This window comes from Grammomys surdaster, unplaced genomic scaffold (assembly GCF_004785775.1).
Source record: "Grammomys surdaster isolate TR1022 unplaced genomic scaffold, NIH_TR_1.0 239, whole genome shotgun sequence".
Taxonomy (NCBI): Eukaryota; Metazoa; Chordata; class Mammalia; order Rodentia; family Muridae; genus Grammomys; species Grammomys surdaster.
The window spans coordinates 1,405,080-1,431,498 of record NW_021604684.1 but is presented as its reverse complement, the minus strand read 5'-3'; the positions used below and the strand labels follow the sequence as shown (position 1 = coordinate 1,431,498).

The window sequence follows — 26,419 nt, the reverse complement described above, 5'->3', positions numbered from 1 at the left end:
CCATAAGATTTAATGTAAGTCAAAAAAGCTATTGTAAAGTAGGAAGGCAGTCACCTCCATGGGTTGCTCATTGTGCTTCCCTGGCATGTTTTAGGTCAATAGAGAAACACAGTTGCTCTCTGAGGAGGAGTCAGGCCAGAATGAGATGGGTGGAGGCATCCCAGTCAGCAAGGTGGCACCACAGGCTGAGTGAAACCCAGGCGCAAGGGAGGAAGTGTATTGTTTATTGAACAGACTGGCAAAAGCAAACATGAGCAAACCAAAGCAAAATAACAAATGGCTGGTAGCATCTGAACTCATGTGTTTAAGCCAGAAGTAAACAGCCATGACTATCCTTGGGTAGTGATTCTTTTTTTTTTGAAGCATACATGTATGAGTTTAACAGAGCCATGTGGATGAGGGAACAGAAAATTACCCAAGAGCCATCAGGTTAAGCACACACATCCTTTTTACTTCTTTAATCTCCTTGCTCTTTCTTGGCAAATATATAATTTCACTGGTTTATTTTTATTTTTAAATGAATGAATTAGATAAGTGTGTGTGTGTGTGTGTGTGTGTGTGTGTGTGTGTGTGTGTGTGTGTGTGTATTGAGTATATCTGTGCAGCTCAGAATACAACTTTTCACAGTCACTTCTTTCCTGTCATTTTGTGGGATCTGTATATTGATTTCAGGTGGAAAGAATTACACACAGAGGTATCTCACTGGTTCCTTTCACTGGTCTTCATTAACTTTATAAAGGTGCCTGATTATTGAAAGTAATTGTTTCTTTAGCTTTTATAAAGAAATACTAAATTCTGAAAAAAATCTGGCAACTTTCAGTTCTCCAATTGGGCCATAAAATCCACACAAATTAATTTATCAAGAAAATACAACTTCTGTCCTATGTATTGGAATTATTGGGTTCAAAGGAAAATTCTGGAAAGTTGAGGGCTTTGACAACAGTTCTTCACATCCTGTTAAATGTGAGAAAGTGAAAGAAATGTTGTTTAGTCTTGTGTCTTTGATTCTTGTTTTTACCTCAAAGACCTAAATATTTATGAGCCTTCAAAGGAACATAGAAAGTCACTGACACAGTTCTCCATGTGACAATTAGAACAACAAAATGAAATGTAGAATTGACTAATATGCAAATATAAATGAATGCACAAGTCCACTCGGAGGTAAATAAACGCACAGATAATGAGAGATAAGAAAATTACCCTTCAATAATAACCCAAATCATAATGTCTGAATGCTACAGGAAGTAGAGTTCATTCTTCCGGTCTTGTCACCTGGAGTAAAATGAACCGAGTGATTTCAATCTGACAAAGACCCTTCGAGGAGAGAAAAATAGTAACGTAGCAAAGACACGTAGCTCACTTGACTCTAATCAGGGAATCGAGGTCAGCATTGCTACGGAAGTCTGATTGCTATCATGCTGACCACCAGAGGATGGGATGAGGTGTGGGGGAGGGGCTTGTCCCTGTGGTTTTCTTCCTGGTATATGTATAACTACATGCGAGAGACACCGGCGAGACAGATGGAATACCTACAAAACCTCACTGGTAAACCTCAAATTTTTAAAGCTTATCACATCAAGGAAGGACTTAAAAACCTGTCACAGGCCAGCAGAGACAAGGTGACCTATGCTAATGTCTGATAGTATTTTGAATGGGATTTTGAGGGGAGCTGGGAAATAAAGGGTATTAGCTCAAAAACTCATGACATTTGCAGAGAGTTTGGGGTTTGTTAATAGTAATGGACTTTGTTAATTTCATGGGTTTCAACCTCTAAGGAAGTGTGTACGTTGGGGGCTCTGTGTGAGCAGGATAGGAAACTTTCTCTTGGTTTTGCAATTGTTTCGTTTCAGATCGTCCTCAAATAAAATGTTTTATTAAACACACACACAGATACACACACACACACACACGCGAGAAATGAATTTATGGACTTAGGGTGCTACTAGAACATCATCTGGAGGGCCTGTCCTCAGAGCCTTTCTCCTGGGACAGGCGCCTTAGGGCGGTGTCTGGTCTCCGCAGCAGCTCAAATGTCCCAGGCATTGGAGAGCCAGAGGCTCCTCCCAGAGGTCGGGGACACTGGACTCTGCCCTGGGCGCGCCCCGCCTAACTGGGCACTTGGCTGCCCTCAGTCACAAAACTACAGCAGGTAAGGACCCGACCCTGGGCTCTCTGCCAGATCGCTGGAGCTGGAGCAGGCGGAGGCCTCCTCTGAGCGCCCTCCAAGGTAGGTAGGCGAGCCTGGGACAGCTGTGCCCCGCCGCCGGGGATGGGTGGGGGGTGGGGTGGGGAGGGAGATACCAGGTGACCTTGGCGCGGGCCACCCAAGGAAGCTTTGCACCCCAGGACGTTTCCTGAGGAAGAGTGGAAAAGTCTTAGAAAGAGGTGAAGAGGGTGTTTCGTTGAACCTCTGTTCTGGGCTCGGATTCCCTGGTGCAAAAATTTCGAGGAAGAGAAAAAGTTGCCTTTCTCCTCCCCCTGTGCACACAACCTGCTTGTTTATTTAGGCTGTTGTTATCTAGCCTCTTAGTCAGAAATCCCGAGACGTCTGTCTGCCTGTTTCAGGGGCCCTGGGAAAGGTAACCCAGCAAAAGCTGCAGTCTATCTGGTGTTGGTCGTCTCTTCCTCTGCTAGTTTTAGCGGCAAAGAAGAGCAAGCGCAGCCTCAGTTGTTCGCTGCAGGCGCTGCAAGGGAACAGCCCCCTGCCAGACAGTTTCCTACTCATCTGTCTGGATTGTGAAGGCAGCTTTGGAGGAACAGTATCACCTGCAGGGGCAGTTCTGGTGCTAGAGTGGATCGTGATGGTTGTGAATTTTCAGCCTCTTTCAGAAGAAAAAAAGTTAACATAAACTTCAGAGCCTAGAGCATGCCTCCAGCCCAGGACACAACTGATGTTACAGCATCGCATCACAGTTATTTTATTCGAAGGACCCAGCCCCCTGCCTTCTTCCTTCAGTGCTATATAAAGATTAACTTAATTAGATGATATTTAGGAACGGCAAACAGAAAGTTTACGAATGGCAAAAGGGGAATCTAGCCTCCGGATTTTACCTGATGCTATTAAATATTTAGCTCTAATGTAGACTGGTTTTCCAGAAACTTGAGCTGGGCCTGAGTGTCGGGTACCTGTGCACAATTGATGCTGTTCAATGGTAGCTGGGCTGCCCTCCTCCTTCTGTCTCTCCATCTCCATGCAGAAGGAGGGGGGAGGGAATGGGAGAGGAGGAAGGAGATAAAGAGTTTGTCTCAGGCAAGGAAAAGCACTGTGATTCCTCAACTCCAGAAATACTGGAAAGACCCTGGATGTCCTAAGACCCAGGAAGACTTGAGATTCTTAATTTGTTCTTTTCAGAGTACATTGATCCTCTGTTCCAACTGAAAAGAGACTGAAATAAAGACAGGCACGGTGCTGAGACTTACTAAGAGGGACTACGACCTGGATGAAACCACATGATATCATTTGTTAGCTTGGCTGTTTCAAATGTGTTTCAGCAGTGGACTTGGATGGCAATTCACACTTTTTGCCAAAATGCTTTTAAAAAAATTAAGTTAGATTTAGCTTTAAGATGTTTACTTCAGATAATTGCTGATAAGAGGAAGGATTTTGAAGAGAATTGAAAAGTGTTTAAAGTTGTAGGTTCAAGTAGTTTTGAATTGATACAGGTACATCCAATTTAGATGACTGTTTATTGATTGATACATACATTACAAAGAACATGTGGATTCATCCAGGTTGTAATTTCTGTTAGTAAGTCACTGAACAGTGCTTTTGTTTGATTAATTAATTTAACCTGATCACATAAATGTACATATTGTTAAGCACAAAATCTGCGCTCTACATGGGTTTGGAAAATAAATGTTGGTTTGGGGCTGTGCCTATGCATGCTCTTTCAGGAAACATTTTTAAGTGATTGTGAGCTTGTGGAGCAGATCACACATTTGTAAGGTGAGTATTGACAGTGCTCCTGCCTGGCAGGGAGTTCCACGTTAATGGCAGAAGAAGAGACGTTCCTGTTTCATTCTATAGGATTTCTTTTGAACATCATACTATCATATATCAGGAAGCACAGCAACAAACGCCTGGCGTGGATAAGAGAACCTTCTTTCTGACAGAAGTTTTTCTCACAACCAAATCTACAGCTTAGAGAGGAACTCCACATTAATTTGGTTAGCGCTGTTCCATTTTGTGTAGATTGGGAGAAAGCTTAGGAATTTTGAATTCCAGGTTTAATATTATTAACATGGAAGAAGAATTAAGACTAAAAAGTCAAACATCAGTTTCATGATAAATAACTGAAAACTAAATGTGTTGATTTGGCTAGCAGTGATTCTGGAGGGAAATATGAACATGAAATTGAAATTTAACAAAATCCTATCCAATAATTTTTTTCATCCTTTAAATCAGAAAAACAAGACAACAATTACTGTTCCCTACAGGGAGCAAATCAGCTATGCTCAAGTTATTCTTGCTTTTATTCAGTTTCTTTGAAAATAGTTTTATTGGAGGTGAGATCAAATTACTCTAACATATATCCAAGTATATAACTCAGGAAATGTTTGTAAACATGCTGAAAGACACAGTTGTCACCACAACAATACAGTGTCCAATTAGGTCACCATCCCTAAAAGTCTGCAGTCTCACTGTCCCTTCTTCAGGCCAGGTGACTCTCATCCACCTGCTGTCTCTTCAGATTTACCTTTTCTGAACGTTTCAAGCTAATGGAATCAAACAATGTTTGTTCCTTAACATCTGACTTCTTTTCCATAGAATACAGATTTTGAGGTCCATTCAGGTTGTAGCATGTATCTGTGTTTTGTTCTGTTTTATGGTCAAATGGAATATCCATTCTATTTGATAGGATTGTATTAAATATACTATTACACACACATGTACTACATAATATATATTTAATATAATATACAGTATAAAATATATAGTATATATTATATAGTGTGTGATATATATATGTAGTGCATAATAATATATAATATACTGTATATATGTGTATGTTTGTCTGTGGTGTATGCATGTGTTAGCATGTGTGGAGGCACAAGTGTGTGGAGGCCAGAGACTGACACAGGTGTTATGCTATGTCCTTCTCTATCTCATGTATACTAAGGCAGAGTTTTGCTCTTGAACGCAGACCTTGCTAAGCCAGCCAGTCCAGCTAACTGCTAGCTTCAGGGTTTCCGTGTCTCTACCACCTGTGCACTTAATTTCCATGTGGCTGTCCTGCTTGTACAGCATCGACATCAGTGCTATAGGCTGATCTCTGGTCCCCACAGTCTGCAGCGAGCATTTCATCCTCTGAGACATCCCCCAGGCTCTGTAGTCCTTTATTTACTGGTATGGGCATCCACCATGATGATTGATTTTCTGTGGTGCTGAGGATCAAGCACAGTACTGTGTATACGACAGGAAAGCTCAGTACTGACTTAGTTATGTCCCCAGCCCAAAGTACAATATTAACACTAAGAATGTATCATCCTGTTTTGCTAAACAATGGGATTTTTTCTGAGGAACCATCAAGGAAATCAGATAAGAATGTCCTAGCTTCTCACAGGCAATGACTTTTGGGCATAGCTCTGTTAGGAATCAGGGATCTGGTTGCTTTCTTGGCCCTTATTTATCTTGCCTTGTGGTATGACAATGGATGACTAATGCTTAAAACTTCTGTATTTGAGCTGAAACTCTTTAAAAGACAGCATAGGTTCTGAGAACCCAAATGCCTTTCTGTTCTCCTTAGAAAATAAATAGGCATCTAAAAAATAATAATAAAATAACAATAAAGTAAAAGGAGATACAAACTAATCAAAACAGGACAAAACCCAAGGGGGGGAGGAGCCAAAGAGAAAGCACAGCACACCTATAGACACAGAAACACACCCATTTGTGTGCACAGAGGAATCCCATAAAAGCACAAAACCGGAAGTTATATATATATATGCAAAGGATCTGTAAGGAAAAAAAAAGGCCTTGACAAAACGCCCCAAAGATGTCAGGTCATCTACTGCTGGGCATGGGGCTTACTTAAGAGTGGTTTGTGGTTATCAAATGGAGATAGCTTTTGGTTATGGATGGGGGTCTGTGTCCACTTCTCTTAGGTCTAGGATCCCATCTGAGGCAGAGGAGAGCAGGCCCTGTGCATGCAGCCATGGTCTCTGACTGAGTTCATATGTGCGCCATTCTGCTGTATTTAGAAGGCCTTGTTCCTCCGTGTCCTCTGTCCCCTCTGGCTCTTCTACTCTTTCCATATCATCTTCCAAAGAGTTCACTGAGCACTTTTCTGCTGAAAAACAGGTTGCTGGGCTCTAGTGGAGGCATATCATCCTTGCTGTTATGTGTGTTTTTAGGCTGCTGTCTACGCATCTGGGTTTAGGATGATTGCAATTCTAGCTGCTGATATCTGGTCTTGGTTTTGTATACTGGTCTTGTTTGTTGTATCCTTTGTTCCTTGGTTTCTGTTGCCCGCTTTTGTTTTTAGTAGAGTGTAGCTGTCAGTTTCTGATAGGGAATGCTTCTGAGATCCTGCCAGGGGTGGACAATGGGAATCTGGGATAGCATGTGTTTCTAGGTGTTAGGAGTTGATGCTTGGGAACAGGGATGGGCTAGAAGGGAGCTGAGGGGGCCACAGGAGGGAGATGCCACCAAGACCTGTGGAGACCCCTGGAGGTGGGAACAAAGAGGGAGGAGATACCATAAGTGGACTGCTACAGAGCTGGGAATAAGACTGGGGCACTGGATTTGAAGGCCAGTGAAAATCACCTAACTGCTTCTCTGCTCGGTATGGCAGGCAGGCATCCAGGGGAAAACAATGGCCAACTTTCTTGGAATTTTTAGAGGGCTAGCCTTGTCTTGGTTATCACACTGGACAGTTTCTCCTATGGCTTTCTATGTATCAACTTTTCATTCCATGTTCTTGTCTCCTTATCAGAATCACAGTGGCCTGTTCTGTGGCTCTGACATTCTCTATCTTAGTTTTTTTTTTTTTTTTTTTTGCTTTGTATACTTTCTTGTCATCAGTCATATGTGTATGTGTTACAGGTGTAACTGTGTATGTGGGGCCCTATGCATGACATCTATATGCCTATAGGAACCAGAAAACAACCTCAGATGTCACTCCTCTTATCCCATCTAGCTTACAGTGAGACTGGGCTTCTCATTGTCCTTAAACCATAGGCTAAGCTGACTGACCAGCCACAGGGATCTTCGTGTTTCTGGCTTCCCAGTTCTGGCACCACAAGTACATATGGCTATGCCCAGCTTCTGATTTAAACAGGTTCTGGGAGATTGAATTCAGGTCAAGACAAGCATCATTCCCAATAAACTCCCTCCCAGGCCAACGCAGCCAATGATTTTAAAGAAGGAGAACAAATTCAGTCAACTGTTGCTCCTGCTCCTATAACTGGCTAAAGGTCCCTGGACTGCTATTCAAAGTGTTTTGCATCCTCATGTACAACAGCTGTGAGGTTTGAGACTCGTTATCCCTCCTCATCCCTGGTGGCTCATTTTTACAATGGAATTATTGTTGCAGTTAAATGCTTTACAACCAAGGTAAAAAGCTAGGGATATTTTTGTAAATTCCTGAGGTATTTCCTCCTAAAACATTTCCTAGAATAATACAAAAAGTGTTCTAAAAGAAGAGAGTAGTAATGTTATCAATGACTGTGGCTTAGCATTCATGTTGCTACGTGTTATATTTTCTTCTCTAAAAATAAAAATCATAGCTTTGGCTTGGGATCTTTGCCAGCTTTCCACCACCACAATAAATGCTTGAGACAAGCGATGTACAGGGAGAAAAGGTTAGTTTTGACTCTGGGTTTTAGAAGTTTCATAATCTATGTCCCTAATGCTTCAGGGGTCTGTGGTAAGTTGAGAATGGAAGTAGTAGGTTGAATGGGAAAGGGAATTGACAGAAAGCAAACATTGCTGTATTCCAGTGATGTCCAATATGTGAGTGTAGTAAACATGCATATTATTGTTTATTATTTACTTACTTTTCATATTGTTAGATACTCTATAAGTCTCTTTATTCTCTGTTTCCTTCAGCCCTCACAAAACTATGTAGAAGTACACATTTTCATCTGCATCTTTTACATGAAAAAACTAAGGATTTGGGAGTTTAAATAATTGTCAAAGTCCACACAACTGCTAAAAAAAAAAGTGGAAGAAAACCTTGGAGACTGTACAAACAAATCCAAATCTCTTTTTCTTTAAAGCCCTGAAGTCACATTACTCCTGTTCATGGGATGGATCTACTTGGGCCAAAGAACTTGCTCAGACTCCTGAGTGATTCACTGGGAGCTTGCATCAGAAGTTTGCTGTATGCTATTGAATGACTGACTTTATTTCTAAATTATATGGAAGAAAAGAGAGACTTAGAAATTTATTCAGAATGTAGTTGAAGGTCAGAGGGAAAGTTGGACAGAGAGAGACGGAGCCAGCACAATTCTGGGGAAGAGCCGTCAGGATCATGGGAGGAGGCTGGATTCATAGGTTTGAATCCAGGACTGTAATGAATTAGCTGGTATTGGTTAGTGCTACTGAGCCTCCTCTATTCATTTGCAAATATCAGTTATAACATTGAATATGTGAGAAATAGTATAGAGTTCATGGTTTCATGGCATATTATAGAGTTCAATATATCCTGGTCCCTCCTCCTTCTTAAATGGAAGCAGTTCTTTAATTTTTTTTGAGAGTTTCACTTCTGTATACAATGAAATATGATTTATCTGCACATATCACTCCAAAATTTGTCCCACAACTTCATGCCTTTTATTCATCTCAATAACCATTAAGTCCAACAAGTCTACTCCCATGTATATAAATACAGTGCTATTAATTGAAACATATGAAACATACCAGGTCATGACCTCAACAAAGAATGATTCTCTTTCCCCGAGAAGCTGTCAACTGCCAATAGCTCCTCAGAAAGGCATGTGGCCCATCCATATCAGAATTTTCCCTGGTTTTGGTTGCAGGTAGCAATAGCTCCGTGTGATCATTATGTCAGGTCCAGAAGATTCCGTTTGATAACACTCTTCCTGTCCCCTGGTTCAGTAGCTCATTTCCAGAACATTGACGAAGCATGTATCCATGGGCTGCTGCTCACTGCAGAAAGAAGCCTCATAGTGAGAGCATCTCGGGTCTATGATTATGATATAAGCATAACATTTAGAGAGCAGTTTGACAACAAAACCATTTAGCAAAATAATAATACCAAGTTTTACCCCAGGACATAGGACTACTCCAGCTGTGGGCTTTTGACCAGGATTGGGGCGCAAGGTCTGAAATTCCATCCTGAGGAGCAGGCCTCAGAAAGTAGTTAATTACCCCCAAACAGTCATGCCATTATTAGACCAAGGAGTTCATCTTGCCTGGCAGGTTTTATTGCTGCATGCAGGATCCTGCCCTGTAGGATACTAAAGGCAGAGAGGCTTAGACTTGGAGAGGCCTGTAAGTATAATGACAAGCAGATCCTATGATACATAGATATTATACGGTTTATTATACGTGCGGTAATATTTAATCTTTTGCCCAAAGAAATACCTTATATTTTATAACTGGGGATTTCCTCTAGGACTTACACATACTACAAACTTGTATGCACAAGAGTGAGCAAACACATGCTGGAACAGAATTAATAGAGAAGTGTTTGAAGGCAGAGTTTGGATTCTCTGTTACATGCACGTCGTTGGTGGACTACACTTCATTTTCATGTGAATGCTGTCACCTGAGGCTCATAGGCAGACACTGGATGTCACCATTGTGCTGTGTACTGTCACAGAACAAGTGTGATGCTTAGTCTTCTAGATGTACACAAACTCTTCAAGGCTTGGAGATTTGTTGTCCCCTTTCCCCACAAACCCATTCATCCTGGAGGACTTTTCTTTTTACTTTTATAGTTTAGCTGATATCTAAGCATCTGTATATCCTAATGACCAAAAGCAAACAATATTGTTAGTTTAGAACCCAAAAGTCTGAAACCTGAAAAAAAATCAGAAAATGTAGCAAAACCAGTCTGGACTCCTGCTTACAGTACACTGTAATTGACTGGATGGCTTTGCAGATGAAAGTCTCCTCGAAGGATGCGGGAATCAACCCCCAGAACTGGTGTGGAAGTTGAAAAACTAGGTTTGGGAAGTGAAAGGGTCCCTGTGTAGCTAATTCTGCAACATTAGGACTGGAGGAAAAGCAGATGAGGTCCCCTAGGGGTTCCAAAGACCACCACTGCTGGACTTCCTACTTTTGAACACAAAGCCGGCTTCTCCCTTGGTAGATTTGTGAATGAATTTTTCTTTCAAAACTGAAGCAAAATCCAAATGACGATTCTGCCTGTCAATCTGGGGGATGTCCTGCTCTGGATAGCCAGTGTCAGCTGCACTGGGCTCTGCCATGGTGATCTCAGAGTCAGCTCTAGCAAACCCTGCTTTCCCCTTTCTCCTCCACCTGGAATCCTCTTCTCCAGGTAGCCACAGGGTTTTTCTCCATTCTAGACCTTTTTTCCAGCAAGACCTTCCTGGTTTGGCATTACTCATGTTTATTACAAGCACTGCTTTCTTTCTTCCTGCCCCCACTCACTCATTCACTCCTCTCTGACTCCCTTCCTGAACTCAGGGTCCTGTGTAGCAGTCTTTAGAGGCCCATCCCACAGATAGAGCCGCCACATCAGTGTGCAGGAAGTATCTACTGCAAGAAGGATGAGCCAACTGTTAGGTAAGAAAGGAAATCCTCTTCTTAATGTTTCTTGACTGTGAATAACCTTGTAATATATTCCTAGATCAGCCATAATCTAGATCCACCAGCTGAGTGGCTTAAACAGAAATGTGCCATCTTGCCATTCTGAGGTTTGGAAGTCTGAGATCCAGGCATCTGCAGGTTCGATCCACTTGAGAACATGAAAAAAGTCTGTCATGGTCTCTTCTCTGTGTCTGAAAGTCACTGAAGGACGACCCTAGACTCAGATAGTATGCAAAGACAAAGAGCATTCGTTCTTCAGAAACAACCAGCATGTGGAGGTCAACTATTTTCCAAAATGGTGACCCCAGACAAAGGCACACAGATCTTCTTATAGGGAAGCGGGGGAACTGTCTAGAAGGATTGGGTAATCTCAAATTTCACTGGTAGGTGCCAGGGGGTCACAGGTGGTCAGTGCTCTGCATTCCTATGTCATGACCATTTAACCATAGGATGAGATAGAGCTGCCCAGCCCAGATGGCCCATCCTGTGATTATCTCAGACTGTTCTTTTTTGGGAGAGGGGTTTATGACCCTGTTTCTGAATTTCATGGTCTGTTTCTGGAGTTGGTGCCTTATGGCCTAATCCCTGGGACTTATGGTCTGTTTCTGGAGCTGATGCTTTATGGCCTTCTTTTCAAAATCAGGCCTGGTCCTTAGATGGAAACAAATGGGTTTACAACATCTTTTCAGCTCTGGGCTCCTAGATGTTTGAAGCAAATTCTTGGTACTCCTTAGTTGGTAGAAATATTGCTCCATGTGTGACTTCATCCTCACACAGCTTTGTTCTTAGGAGTCTATCTACAAACTTCCCTTACACATAAAGACACCTACAGTTAAAGAGAAGATCACACTACTGCTGTGTGATGACATTTTTACTCAAGTCACTACAAATATGATTAGTTCAAAGAAAGTCAAGTTCTGAGACACTGGGGCCTGTACATTTGGTGGAGATCACAGATAGAACCATATGAAAGCCTTGGGAGCTTATTTAGTACTCCGGCAGTTCTTCTCGGGTCCTGAACAAGTGAAGTGGGTTTAATTACATCATCCTGGTCCAGTGGTGTGTTGCTTTATTCCACAGAAAATAATGCACCACAGTTTGTATGCATTGCTATGCAGACTGTAACTATTGCTAGCATCCTTCGGATATGTTGACACACTACTGATGGTTTAGCAATAAGAAATCACTATTTCTTATTAATAACCTCAGACTACTAACCATCCACAACAGGGGAGTAAGGTTATTTGGAAATCACTGGTTTCCAAATGCCTCCTTTATAGCAAACTTCCCTTTATAGCCCATACCAGAGGGCAGACTATGTCAAATATTACCTAATTTTTCACCAAAGGGAACAAAAGCACTCAGGCTTCTCTTCAGCTTTAATTATGAATAATTGTTTCATATTTTATTTACTCATTTGACAAACAAGTACAAATCATTTATTATGTATTATATGTGCTAAGCACTTGACAAATATTAACTCACAAACTACCCGCTGTTGATTTTTTATTATTAATAATTAATATTACCATAAAAGAAACTGAGGCACTGAACACAATAGGGGGGCACTCATGTTGACTATCTACTGGGTGGTGATGTATCTCTAGGGGCCACGAAGCTAAGAGAACTCTCTCTGACATTTTTAGCTACAGAACCCTTTTTATCCACAGAAAGTTCTTGGGAAGATGCTGTGTGATAAAAAACAAAGAATTTGCTTTGGCTGAAGATGTAGGTCCAGGAGCACAGTATCCCAGCATTCCCTGCTGCCTTGTTTACAAGGCCTGATATAGGAAATACCTCCTCTTGGCGTGATGCCACGTGTAAGCTGTCTTCAATCCGTCCTAGCATAAAACAAATAAAGCCTTTCCTCACTTTAATTAACTGATTGTGTTTTATTTTGAAATTTTTATCTGTCTAATCTACTTCTGGCTGAAATAAAAGGCTAACATGGATTTTCCCCAGGATGATGATGCCATATGGCTGGTTAGACTTTGCTGTTCGTCCTTCCCACTCACCCTTCCCCCACTCCCAAATCTGGGATTTCTTTATTCAACTCAGGGACTGTAGGCACAAAAGTTTTCTGAACCAAAGAGAGATGGAATTTCATTTCAGATGAGATATTGTTGGATGTAAAGCTTTCAAAGGGACCTGACCTTACTCCCCTGTTGTGGATGGTTAGTCGTCTGAGGTTATTAAGGAAGTGGTAACATTGATGTTTGACATCCATTGGTTCACAGAGTGCCTCCTGCAACCACCCATTAAAAACAGCCCATTTTTCATTTCTGGAGGATATCTCTCTTTATTTTACAGATACATACATCCAGCCTAAAACTTTATGTAACTTTTACAACTGGTAAGCAGAAAAGATGGTGGTTTTGAGAGGAAGTAATTGAGGATCACTTATCAGGGACCAAGGTAAAGATGTCTTTGTTATTAGGAATAAAAGGCAGAGAAGAAAATATATTTTAGGATCTATGACATAGGCTCAATGTGTTTGCTGGATTAAGAAATACTAAGAAAGCAGGATGCATATTTCTAAAGACTCATTTTTTTCAGTCAGTTTAGGAAATGCACACATATGAAAAAGGAAAATGGAAGTACCCCTGTCCAGTGAGGTTGTGGAGAAGCAAATTGCAGTAGAGAAAAGAACTTAGCCCAAGCCAGGCTATTGCTTTGCTGGCCTCTGACTACCCGCCTCCAGCCTCCACAGTCCTTGTTTCCTGCCATGCCACGATATAGACTTTAATTCTGGAAAAGGATAGATGGTAAATATCTTGGTTTTGCTTCTGTGGTATGCTATTGTAGGGCCAAAGTATCAGGGACTGATAAACTACCAATAAACAACCAACACTGTGTTACAACAAAACCTCATGTTGAACCACCGTCCTGTTACTTTAGTGTTCCATGACCACAGACAACATAAGAGTGGAAGGGTCTCTTTTGACTCATTTCTGAGAGATTTCAATGCATCATGGTGGGAAGGTAAAACAGTAGAAGCTCATGGCAGAGACACTTAGTTCAGCCAGCTACTCCTCACTGCCCAAAACTTTCAATCACTCCCCAACAATACCAGCAGCACACAAAACACGAACTTGTGTATATGTCAGATTCAAACTAAATGTGTCTTTTCTGAATGAAGTACTTTAAAAAATTCAACTTCATGTATGTTTCACATTTCATGAGATGATATACTTTTGGATGACTTGAAAACATTAAAAAGTATCTAAGAATACTTTTAGCTTGTAGGTTTGTAAGCAGAGGGGACCAGATAGAAGGCTGACCACGTTGGAGTTTCTGAACACATTGCTTATTGTCTCTAGGGGGCTTTTTTTTTTTTTTTTTTTTTTGCATTCAAATTCGGTTGTGGAGCAAGTCTCTAATCCTGGAAGAGACTTCAGAGGCCCCAAAGAGGCAAGTATTTCCCTGCCATTCCACACAGCAGACTTGCTTGGAGTTGATGCTGCCAAATTGAGTTCTGCTGAAACAAAAAGACCAGTGGCTGCCTTCTGAGAGGATTTGCAATAAAATGGAAAATTCTTGGCATGCCCTGTCAATTTCGTTGAAGATTAAAGGATAAAGGAAAGGCTTTGTGGCTTCCCCTGAGGCAATCTTCTTTCAAAGTGCTGCCGGGCCAATATAAAGATTCTCTGTCTTTTAGCAGCATGAGTCATTGCTGGATTTTAGGTATTTTTTTCTTTCTAAGGAAGACAGTATGGATCAGGAGGAAACATCCTTGAGCTTGGAGTAAAAAACTAAAACAAACAAACCAGAGTTTGCATCTTTTTTCTTTCCTTCTTTCTTTCTTTCTTTCTTTTTCTTTTTTTTTTCTTTTTTTTTTTTGCCTCTGTTACTTTTACTATTTTCTTGGGCAAGTTGACATGATGTCACTATGGCACTCTTCACTTCCAAATAAGTAGAAAAGATTTAATAATTCAGTACACAGATTCTTACAGTAGCTTGCTTTCTATTGTTTAATTTTCTCATCACTGTGACAAAGTGTCTGAGGTCCAACTTAGAGGGTAGATTTACCTTGGCCCAGAGTTTTGGAAGGGTGGCTCTGTGGCGGGACCTTGTGATAGAGTGCCTTTATTGGAGACCAGACTAGGTGGGTAAGCACTGGATTAAAAGCAGGGCTTGGCTGTGGTATTGCAAGTGACCCATCTCCTCCAGCTAAAACTCATCTCCTAAAGCCCCTGCAAACTTCCAAATCAGCACCATCATCTGGGAATCAGGTAGCTGAACATAGTAACCCATGGAGAACATCATAGATTCAAGCCACTTATCATTTGACAAACTTCTGAACAAGATGAGAAAGTCATCTTTATCCTAACTTCATCTTTGCTGTGTCTTCCTTCACTACAGGGACAAGTGTTATTTTACTCACAAAAATCTCACTAGCAAGTGTCATACTAACAGACACAGTTTTCTAAACAGATGTCATAATTTCTTTAAACTTAGAAACATACAGGGTTCTTCCCCCTGCCCCGTGTGTGTGTGTGTGTGTGTGTGTGTGTGTGTGTGTGTATGTTATACATGTGTACACACGTGTGTGCCTGCTCATGTTCATGTAGGTGCATGTGTATGTACATGTGTAGGCATGCATGTGGAGGTCAGAAGACAACTTCTACTTTTTACTTCTCAATACTACCCGCATTTTGTTTCTTTTTTGAGACAGACTTTTTCATTGCCCCACTACTGGTGAAGTACATTAGGCTAGTTGGCCAGTGAGTTCCAGGGATCTTTTTACTTCTTACCTCTGAAATGCTGGTGTATGGACTTTACCAATCTAGGCAGCCCTAGTATGTGATAAGAATTCTTCACTACCATCTTTTTCTAGTCATAAAAAAAAGAATACATTGTATGCCTAATGTGTTTAAAGCAGGATCCAAACAAGATTCATCCACTATATTTGGTTATGTTCTTAAGACTCTTAAAAAAATAGCTGTTTTCATTGTGTATGTATGTGCCTGGTGTACTGTGTGTAAGTAGGGTACATGCATGCAGATGCCTGGGAAGGCCAGACAAGGGCATCAGATCCCCTTCCTGGACTGAAGTCACAGGTGGTTGAGTTGTTGATGTGAATGGTGAGAACCCAATCTAGATCCTCTTTAAGAGCAGCAGCTTTGTTAGCACAGAGTGGTCTTCCCAGCTCTGAGACTCTATCTGTAGTGATTTAGTTATGTGATGTCTGAGTTCTGAAGCCCCTCAGGCTGTTAGGTTTCTCTTTAAACTTTTCAGTGTTCTTTGCTGAGCTTCAGGATTAATTCAGATCCATTCCCTCGTTATAAATGCTGTGTTGTCTAACTCGGCCAATCCTTTGAGTTTATTAACTGACATACCATAAAAACTTTCCATTATAAGCTATTTGGCGACCTAAAATATAGTTCGTCCATTAAAGACATGGCATGTGCTTGCTCTGTCTTGTTTTTTTTCTTCCTCTTCAGTCCTATTTCTATTATATTTTACTCTTTAGTGTTTGATCTCCTGCCATACTTGGTTTTATGGACTTCATGTCCTCAACCTGAATTACCCAAGAAGCCTTAGATTCTCTGCTGGAGGACTTGATATCCAGAGAGCATAACCTGGCCACCTGTGTCTACTCTCCCTCCCCTCGTGTGTGTGTGTGTGTGTGTGTGTGTGTGTGTTTGTGAAGGCAGGATCTCACTCTAGAACCCAGGCTGATCTGAAATTTACTTTGTCAAAGCTGGGAGTCATATATTTCATCATACTCTTTACCTTATTTTTAAAAAAATAAGTAAGAAAATACCATATTTGTTCTGCACCATGTTTTTTTGATATTAATATGCTCTTTATTGTCTCCAAATAATGTGAAGAAGTTAAAGCAGTAAACATAAAAAAATAAGAATTTACATGGTTTGGGGATTGGCTATTTGAACTTCAGACAACACAACAACAATAAAATACAATTGTAATTTAGTATATGAGGAAAAGCTTTACACATTTCTATTTTACTGTATTTATATATATATAAGTACATACCTATGTGATTATATACCTTGCACCATGGTTTTTAAGTGACTCACACACTGTAAATATTCCATAGCAGCAATCAACTTACCAGTCCTATTTGCGTGCATTTAAGGTTCTTCTATTTTTTCTTTTACAATGTCCTTTAATAAGCAGACTTTAACAAGTTTCTGCAGGATACACACTACACAGTTTGCCTGTAACTATTTTTAGCTTCACAGACATTTATTAAGTACTTCTGGTATGCTATAACAAAAGAATGAATAAGTCAGAGGCCTGCTCTTGAGTTTTTGCAGTCTAAGATGATACTAAACATTTGATACTAAAACTTTGATTATGATGAACTTTGATTATGTGCTGAACTGATTTATGTTTCCCGAAAGCCAGAATTCACTATGACAACTGTAACGGTGACCACAGAAGTTCCCTCAAGTGGTAAGACAGAAGACGGCCCTGTCATCTATGGATCTTCGTCAGCTCACATAATTGAAGAAACGGAGTATGTGAGAAAGGTATGAGGGCACCAGTCACGATGGGCATGGCATGGTTGTCTTATGCTAAGCATCAGAACGGATTGGTGGATTTTGTTTCCACACACATGTAACATATGAAAAGGGATGATCTTCTCTCTTGGCTTAGGATAGTCAAGGGCTTAGATTTAAACACGATTAGCCTCATTTCTTTAGAATGTAAACCCGTGCTTACATATATGTGAAGTGAAATGATTTTTTTCCACTCAGTAAAACTGAATAATGGCCAGGAGGGTTCAGAACACCTATCAGCATTTAGTTCACACCCTATCACTCATTGCTGGATTTCCTGCTGTTTTATAGCCTTCCCTGGTGGTATCCTGAATGGGATGCTGTGCTTCCAACTAGATGTTTATATCTCCTGCTGATTCTAGCTCTTTCCTTACCTTGTCACTCTGCACAACTCCAGCTAATGTCAGGGACTCCTCTGCAAGTGACTTCATTAAAAATGTTACTTATGAGAATCCACTAAGAAAAGAACTAACAAAAGATGCTCACATAAATGGCCTGTTACAGCAAATAGAAAAATTCTGACATTGGTAGTTTGTAACTTGTTCAGATGAGCTAATTAAATTATCTTGGACTGTCTAGTAATTCCCCAGGTTAGCAAGACTGGAGCTCAGATTTCATGCATGGATTTGTATGATCATGACTTAGTGATTTTCCTGTAGCAATTACTTAATAGCAATTATTTTGTGGTAATTACTATGTAGTAATCATTTTGTAGTAATTACTATATAGTAATTATTTTGTAGTGATTACTAAGTAGTAATTGTCTTATAGTAATTGCTAAACACTAAATTAGTTCTAAATTGTTGGTAAAATTGATCAAAATGCACAATTTTAAAGTACTACTCACTAAATTATCTCATAGTATACTATTAATTTAGTTTGTCATATTTTATCTGAAAAAAGACATATAAAACTCAAACAATTATTTTTATTAATCTAAATAATATAAACCTAAATATAATTTAGATTGGAGGCTACTATTTAAATCTGACATCAGGATAAATGTATAAATAAGATGCCCTGTAGCTAGTATAGAGAAAGAAAACTACATTTGGAATTAAACACTTTGTAAAACAAATCAACTGTTTTTTTTTTTTTTAATCTTCTAGATTCGAACTACCCTGGAAAAGATCCGAAATCACATGTTTAAGGAAGAAAAAGGCTGTGGCAATGCAAAGCACAAGCTAGACACAGAGGTAATAAATGCATCAAGATTCAGTACTTTCATTGTTTCAGAAAATTAGCATAAAGCCATATAGACTTCTATTCAATCAGCCTGCCAGTACTACTCTTTGAAGCTAAGTGATAAAATACTTCATGGATGTCTAACATCTAAAGATGTTAATGCCTTTATGTATGATGTGTTTATTAGGAATATCATAAGAAGGACCAATGCCCAGGCCTTGCTGGAATATTGCAAACAAAACATATTTATAAATTATACAACAAGATGTTAGACCAAGGAGAATACATGATAGTACACTTCTCAGGGATAAAGATGTAAGCTTGCAAGCCTGCTATGGGACATGGCAACTGACAGACATGAATTATGTGGTCAATGAGCTTGAGTACCCCCCTTTTATTCCAATAGCATCTTTGTGTATTTCTTTTTGTTTTGTTCAAACAAATCTCTGTTAGCCCAAACTGTATCAAATTAAATATCATCAGAACCAAGTGCATCACAAGCGTTTCTGACTATAAACCATAGTCATCTAGCACATGAGAAAGTAGTACATGCTACATGAAGGCAGACCCAATGTCATCCTCAGTTTCCATTCGAACATGGCTAGTGCTAAAAATTTTCTTACATTAAGTGCTCCAAAGCTGGGAAAATAGAGATTTTTCTTGAGGTATAGCCTAGAAGATAAAATTAAAAAAATCATTTTTTGGTTATGTTATCTTCTACAACTCTTATCAGTGGGTAAGCATATGCTCCTAATTTGAGGGTACAAATCTGGATTAGAAGGTTCAGGCTACTGTCTCATTTAGAGTTTTATTGCTGTAAAAACACAGCGTGACCAAGGCAGCATTTTTAAAGAACAGCATTTAATTGGGGCTGGCTTATAGTTTCAGAGGTTCAGTCTATTATCATCATAGTGGGAAGCATGGCAGCATCCAGGCAGACCTAGTGCTGGAGAAACAGCCAAGAGTTCTACATCTTGATTGGAAGGCAACCAGAAAAGACTATAAACTTCCAGGCAGCTAGGAGGAAGGTCTCAAAGCCCACTCCCAGAGTCACACACTTCCTCCAACCAGGCCACACCTACTCCAACAGGTCACACCTCCTAATATTGCTACTCCCTGAACCAAGCATATTCAAACTAACATAGTAGACACATGGTTTTAAATTTGAAAGTATAAATCTGTGGTAGGTGTAGGCTACAGTATACAGAGCATTATGGTTGGTAACTTTATGAAACTAGAGCTGGGTTTGGCACTCTTGGTAGGAGGACAAGAGTATAAGACTTTATTTCCAGAATAAATAATAAGAGACAGTAGTTTTGACAGGGGAGGGGATTTTAAAGCATGCAAGCATATGTAAAAATGATAGATCATCTAAGTCCATTGTGGTGAGCTTCCCAAAACATGTGTCTGTAAAAGAAGAAAAGCCATCACAGAGGTTGAAAGGGATGATGGAGAATTAGAAGAAAAAGTGGTAGAGGATGGAATCCCTGAAAGTGAGTGAAAGGAGTAACTGAATGGTTGCTGGGGCATGTAAACCAAGAACTGGCCAATGGCCACTGGAACCATTGAACCAGTGTTTTGTTGACCTTGCTAGGAGTAGCTCTGTATGAATGGAGAGGACATGGTACTGCTGTGATGTAGGTTCTTGCTACCATGTACAGTATCCTAGTAGCAGAATCTCTATAGGCTTATTGGATTTGTACTGTCTAGGCCTCCACCCAGACCTCCTGATTTAGAATCTGCAGCCTTTTACCATCAGATGACTCCTGTGAGAACACTGATCTAAACCTTTACAACCATCAATGTCAGCAAGTAATTTACCTTTCTCCAAATGTCTGTCAATTTTTCTTTAGTATCTATCCATATATGGCCAGGGAAGGCATATATGCATGAGGTCTGGACCACAAAAGAAAAGGAGTTACTGTGTATATATTATATGCCTGGTTTTTATTTCTGGACTATAGTTAGTTTATTATAGTGGAATTATACATTTGGCTGTTAAGATATCTTAGACTCTAAATCTGGTTTTATGGTTATTTATATAGAGGTGTCACTTTGGTGTCCTAGTTAGCTTTAACTGTCAACTTGACACAGCCTAGATTTATCTGAGAAAGGAAAGTCATCTGAAGGATTTCCCAGATTAGATTGGTTTGTGTGGGATTGCCTTGGCTGTTAGTTGATGTAGTAAGACCCAGGCCATGGTGGGTGGAACCATTCATGACCAGGTGGCCCTGGGTTGTATAACAAAACTGGCTATGCTTGAGTGTGTGAACTAGCCAGCATGCAGTGTTCCTCGCTCCATAGTTTCAGGCTCCCTCACCAGACCCCTTCACTGACTTCCCTCAATGATGAATCTGGAGATAAATGTACACAAGGTAAATTCTTTCACCTCCCAAGTTGCTTTTGATGGGTAGCTCTCTTTTGAAACAGCAAAAATCAAGCTAGAACACTTGAATTTATGAAACTGTAATTTTAAGTGTTCTTATATCTATAAGGAGTATAACACTTTCTCGTATTTTAAGCACTCAGCAAAAGAAACATATATAACATTGAAGAGATGACATGGTGTATAATAGGTGCTAAATAAATATCACTTGTTATCAAAACTACAGGGTACGTAGAGTTGTAAGACAATGCTTCTATCTGCCATGAAATAAGGTGAAAGCAGACAATGCAGACAATGATCAAGGCACTGTGTCATGAGTTCTTGCATCTTCATGCATAAACATTGACTTTGCTCCTCAGTTTCCACATCTGTGAAACTGGTGGACTGAGAGGCTTTCTAGTTTGCTTTCCACCTCCATGTGCCCAGGATTCTAGATGAGCATCATGTTCCAGGTGTACCTTCAGGAAGCATGACTGCACAGGATTACTGCTGGGTGCAGCTCTATTCTGATATCTCAGATTAGAATTTTAATATGACATGATTGCAAGGAAGCACTGTTAACACTGAGTGTGTTATCCGATTCTGTTTAATCAAAATATATTTATACATATGACTTGAACTAATTCAGTCTCATGGTTATGTTTAGTATGTACAATATACTTAATGGTGTATTTTAAAGCTGTAGGAAGGATAAAATGTAGAAAGAATGTATGTTCTTATAAGACTGTGTGAATTTGAGCAGACTCAGAAACTAGCTTGTTTATCTAGAATTAGCCATTGAAAGTTGAGATTCAAAGAGTTCTTTTCACTGGCTTGGATCCTCTTTGGCTTATGTAGGGAATGATAATCATTATTGCAATGTTCACAGAGGAAAGGGAGAGTTGGCTTGAAGATTTCTGCTTTTGTTCATTTCAGCGATCTGGAAACATTCAGAATGGCTCGGATTCCACAACAGACCCCACCTGTCTGGATTTGCTCATGGAAAACATGAGAAGAAAAGATCAGCAGCTCCTAGAAATGAATAAAGAGAATGAAGTGTTACAAATCAAGGTATGACTATTAGGAGCTCATAGGTAGTTTGCATTCATAGGTCTATACAGACTGGGACACACACACGCACACACAGAAACACAATATTCAAACAGATGACAAAATTGTTGGAATTAAATTAAATCATACTGTTTTACTTTGGAGACTACTTTTACTATGGAAATCTTTAGAAGGTCCATGGGTATAAAGTTTTGTTTATGAAAAAGTAGCAGGTTCTGGAAACTTCCTGTGTGATATCATATATACAGCTAAGGCTTCTATTCTGTGCTGAAGTGGAGACTTAAAGGTTCTTTGGAAAGTCAGTTGTGTTGGATGGGGTTTTGCTGGGGCAAACATGTGAAGGAGTGTTTCCCTAAAATGGACACAAGTGAAAGGCCAAGGCAGACTTGTGAAGGAGCACTTCCTGAAGCAGACATAAAGTGAAAGGATGTTCTGCTAAAGTAAAAATGTGGAAGCACATGTGATGAAAAGATCCTTTGCTTAGGGCACACATGTATTTGTCTGTCTTATATTGTTTAGCTGAGCTACATTTGTCAGGACTCCATAGAAACACACACACACACACACACACACACACACACACACACACACACACAAACCAATCAATCAACCAAAAAAAAAAAGTTTTCTGGTGGTGTGCTGCAGTTTCTTGCTGCTTCTGTGGACTCAGGCTGATTGGCATAGTGATGTCAGCTGAAACAGACACACATCCTGAGGCAAGACCATGGAGGACACGTGATGTTTGGAGGGTATAAGTAGGACTCAATGAACAGTGGCTGTGGCTGAGCATGGCTTGTTTATAGAGCTAGCTGTGCAATGCTTGGTCTTGTGTCCTTGATGATCTTGATTCTCTCAGAAAGACACAGCTGAGAACTTCTCCTGGCATTCCTCCTGGCCCCTCCTGCTGACTCATGACGAGGCTGAGGCCTGGCTATCTCTGCTAGGTAGTGCCATTCTGCTGATTCATGTTTGCTATCTCTGCTCTACTGAACTGGACTTCTGGTGTATCTGTGAAGTGTTTGTGAGTGGATCAAGCTGCCACTGTTAATCTGTGAGCTGAACTGCTGATTTCTAGACAACACAATGAGATTTGCTCCTAAGAACCATTTTTAAACAGGTTCACTTCCCCCATATCTTTTCTTTTCCACTGTCTCTAGTGGGTGGTGGGCTAAAAGGGAGGTTAAAGCATTTAAGTACTATTATTAAAAGTAGAATTTGAAAAAAATTAAAGTTACACTGTGTCTTAGTTAGGGTTTTACTGCTGTGAACAGACACCATGACCAAGGCAATTCTTATAAGGACAACATTTAATGGGGGCTGGCTTACAGGTTCAGAGGTTCAGTCCATTATCATCAACGTGGGAGCATGGCAGCATCCAGGCAGGCATGGTGCAGGAGGAACTGAGAGTTCTATATCTTCATCTGAAGGCTGCTAGTAGAATACTGGCTTCCAGGCAGCTAGTATGAGGGTCTTAAAGCCCACACCCATAGTGACACACCTACTCCAACAAGGCCACACCTACTCCAACAGGACCACGCCTTCTAATAGTGCCACTCCCTGGGCTGAGCATATATAAACCATAACACACTGTGAACTTAATCATTTATTAAGGAGAGAGATCTCAGGCTAACTTGCTTTTTACCACAACCCATTTTGAAGAGATTCTGCATCTTCAAGAAATATTAGAGCTAGGGAGACACCTCAGTCAGGTAAGTGTATGAGGGCCTGAACTAGAGTCCGTGCAGCAACAGAGAAAGCTAAGCATGGAGCCATGTGCTTGCAATCTCAATGGTCAGGAAGTGGAGGCAGGAGGATTCCTGGGGTTGCTGATCAGACATCCTAGCTGAACTGGTGAGTTTCAAGACATGCTTCGTGAGATACACCATCTTTAGGGGAAAAAATGACAATGTTGTATAGTACCTGAAGCAGGACCTCCAAGGTTGACTCTTCTGATCTCCATATGTGTGTGGAAACTGTTCATCCACACAAATACATGTGCACATGGGAACATATATGCACATGAGGACATGCACATATACCCCCACACCCAAATACTGATCCCAGATGCACACATACTCTCACACCCAAGTACTGAGTCCAGCCTCTACTGTCAAATGCCTCACTGATTATCCAATTAACCTATTGTTGAGTGCTTTATAGTTCCCCTTTGGGAAGTATTATTTTATATGCAGCCCCACAGTGATTACCTTGCTATGTGCATCTCAGCAGCCACCCTTGATTGTATCCTTAGCTTACAGCCTTGAAAGACTGATACTTGAACTTCACCGTTTCTACGTCTCCAGTCTCATCCCACTTCTGCTTCAGAGAGGATGCATTTGTTAGCATGCTATGAACAGTGGTGATATAGGGCTGGCTACTAAATGCACTGACAGGGTGCCGGCTACCTGTCAGTAGCCAGGTTTGGCTTGACCATGTCAGATGCCCATGTTCTGTATCCTACCAGAGACTACCTTGTTACATTTGGCACCTTGCTCTTACTTAACACCAGCAACTTCTCTCCCATAAATTATCTGTAAGGATGCAAATTGTAATTAGGGGCTGCTTTGAATGGACCATAAAACTGTTCTGCATTTAGTTCTCTTTCCCTCTCTCTCCCTATCCCTCTCCCCCTCTCCTCCCCCTTCTCTCTCTTTATCTTTCGAAATGTCAAAACATGCAGGGTTACTTTTATTTTTCCTAGCTGGAAGCTTCCAGAGAAGCAGGAGCAGCAGCTTTGAGAAATGTGGCTCAGAGATTATTTGACAGCTATCAAACACAAGCTGAAGACCTGGACAAAAAGCAGGAGGAGAGTAAACACTCACTTCAGGTACCACCCCAGCCTCAGCTTGTGAGCTGGAGAGCACAGCCCCTACCCAGCCATATGTGGCATGGGGCTGCACTGTGAGTGGGGCGACCTGTGGAAACAGGTATATAGGTATATATGTCTTTACTGTAGGGGCCCAGCCCTAATCTGAGTGACCTGGCATGAAGGCTCACCTGGTGTTTTCAAGGACAGATACATACTCATGTTTTACTGAGTCATTTCGAGCTCTTTTTATATGCATACAGATAAACATGTGTACTCTAGTGGAAGTCGGCTGAAGTCCCCTCTCTAATGGGCACACTTCTCTCCCAGGACTGACCTTTCAGTGACAGCTACGTATCTAACAAGCAACCTTGGGACAAAATGGGGGGGTCATTTTAGGACATTTTTAGGACATTTTCTGATAAGAAAGAAAACTCTTTTAATTGGATATACAAGATGTTGTATTTTGTTTTAGATAAATAATAAAAACAAAAGTCTAGCAACTTTTTCTGACCACAGGCCAGCAACCTTGAGAAAGAGCAGACATTAAAGCAAAGTGCTGAAAATCTGAGTCTACTTTCAGAAAAACTGGAAGAAAAACACAGGCAAATCATAGGACTGGAAAACCGGGTACAGAGGATGGAAAATGTAAGTCCAAGAAGTAAAGGTATTTCCTTGCGGCAGGGTTCTAGAAAGGAGAATAGAATGACAGGCTGGGGTCTTCCTTGGAGTTTTGAGTTTGTGGGCAGGGTGCTTCACAATTCTGCTTTTCTCCTTAGGCATCTTCTGTGACATGCTGTATACTTATTGGCTTGCCCTATTTCTCCTTGCAGTCCCTGTGTATATTTGGTGGACTGTGATTGAAGTCATGGGCTAAATCACAAAATAATGCTGTTAGGAGAAAAAGCAGAGTGGATTTAAATGTATTAGAGCCTGTAGTATCTTTTGGCAGCCCATGACTTCATGGAGTTTAGAACAAACCACGGCTACCAAATGTGTGAGAAAATTCAGTGGATATTAGAACTTACAAAAGTCTCTGTATGGAAGAGCAGTGGAGGAAAATCTGGCAGTCTCATGGAATACCTTCCAGTAGTTAGCACTACTAATACCAATATAAAGCACATAAACTTAGTATGTGTCTTCAAATTGGAAATTTAGATAAAATAAAGATTATAGTCTTTTGCTAGCAAAACAAATGGGCACCTCTGAAACAAGAGTGGGAGTGGATAAGGATGTAGTCTTAGGATTCTAGTGAGTTATGTCTCGTTCACCCTCTCACTCACTGTACTCCTGGATGGGCCCTGAATCTTCTCAGCCTTTCCTCCTTTGAGCTGTCCTGGGTTTTTGACATTAGGGAAGATTCACTTCTTGGGCATTACATTTCTATACAGGTTTCTGACCAAAGGAAGTTTAATTAGTTTTAAAATATAGTCCAATAATATAAAATTTAATAACACCGTGACTGTGAAATGTATATTCCTAACATCACATGAGGAAATCAGAGATACATTTGCACAAATATAACAGGACTTGATGATAATAGCATTCACCCATACTTGTATAATGCCATCGGCCATGGCTGTCATTCGCAGAATCACTGAGTCATCCTTGGTAGTTGGCTTACCCTAGCATGCAAGTTTGTACTTCTTGGAAAAACTGTGGAATTTGATGAGTACCCAATAGCATTAAAATATATTATATTGCAGTAAATAATTTGAAGG

The 26,419-nt window shown here is 40.5% G+C and overlaps 1 protein-coding gene across 3 annotated transcripts in view; it reads left to right on the top strand.

Annotated features, from left to right (window-relative positions):
- Nucleotides 1-2,125: 2,125 nt before the first annotated feature.
- The window catches only part of Ccdc68 (coiled-coil domain containing 68), a 40,677-nt gene continuing 16,383 nt past the window's right edge, over nt 2,126-26,419 (top strand). The window contains exons 1-7 of one of the 3 annotated variants that reach the window (XM_028774254.1): nt 2,194-2,227; nt 10,619-10,717; nt 17,113-17,241; nt 18,381-18,467; nt 21,758-21,892; nt 24,594-24,719; nt 25,218-25,346. In XM_028774254.1, the coding sequence (XP_028630087.1) occupies nt 17,125-17,241; nt 18,381-18,467; nt 21,758-21,892; nt 24,594-24,719; nt 25,218-25,346 (594 nt within the window). In that variant the 5' untranslated portion in view covers nt 2,194-2,227; nt 10,619-10,717; nt 17,113-17,124. Of the gene's footprint in view, nt 2,228-10,618; nt 10,718-17,112; nt 17,242-18,380; nt 18,468-21,757; nt 21,893-24,593; nt 24,720-25,217; nt 25,347-26,419 lie in introns of all 3 variants that reach the window. The other 2 variants (XM_028774252.1, XM_028774253.1) reach the window with 2 other exon arrangements.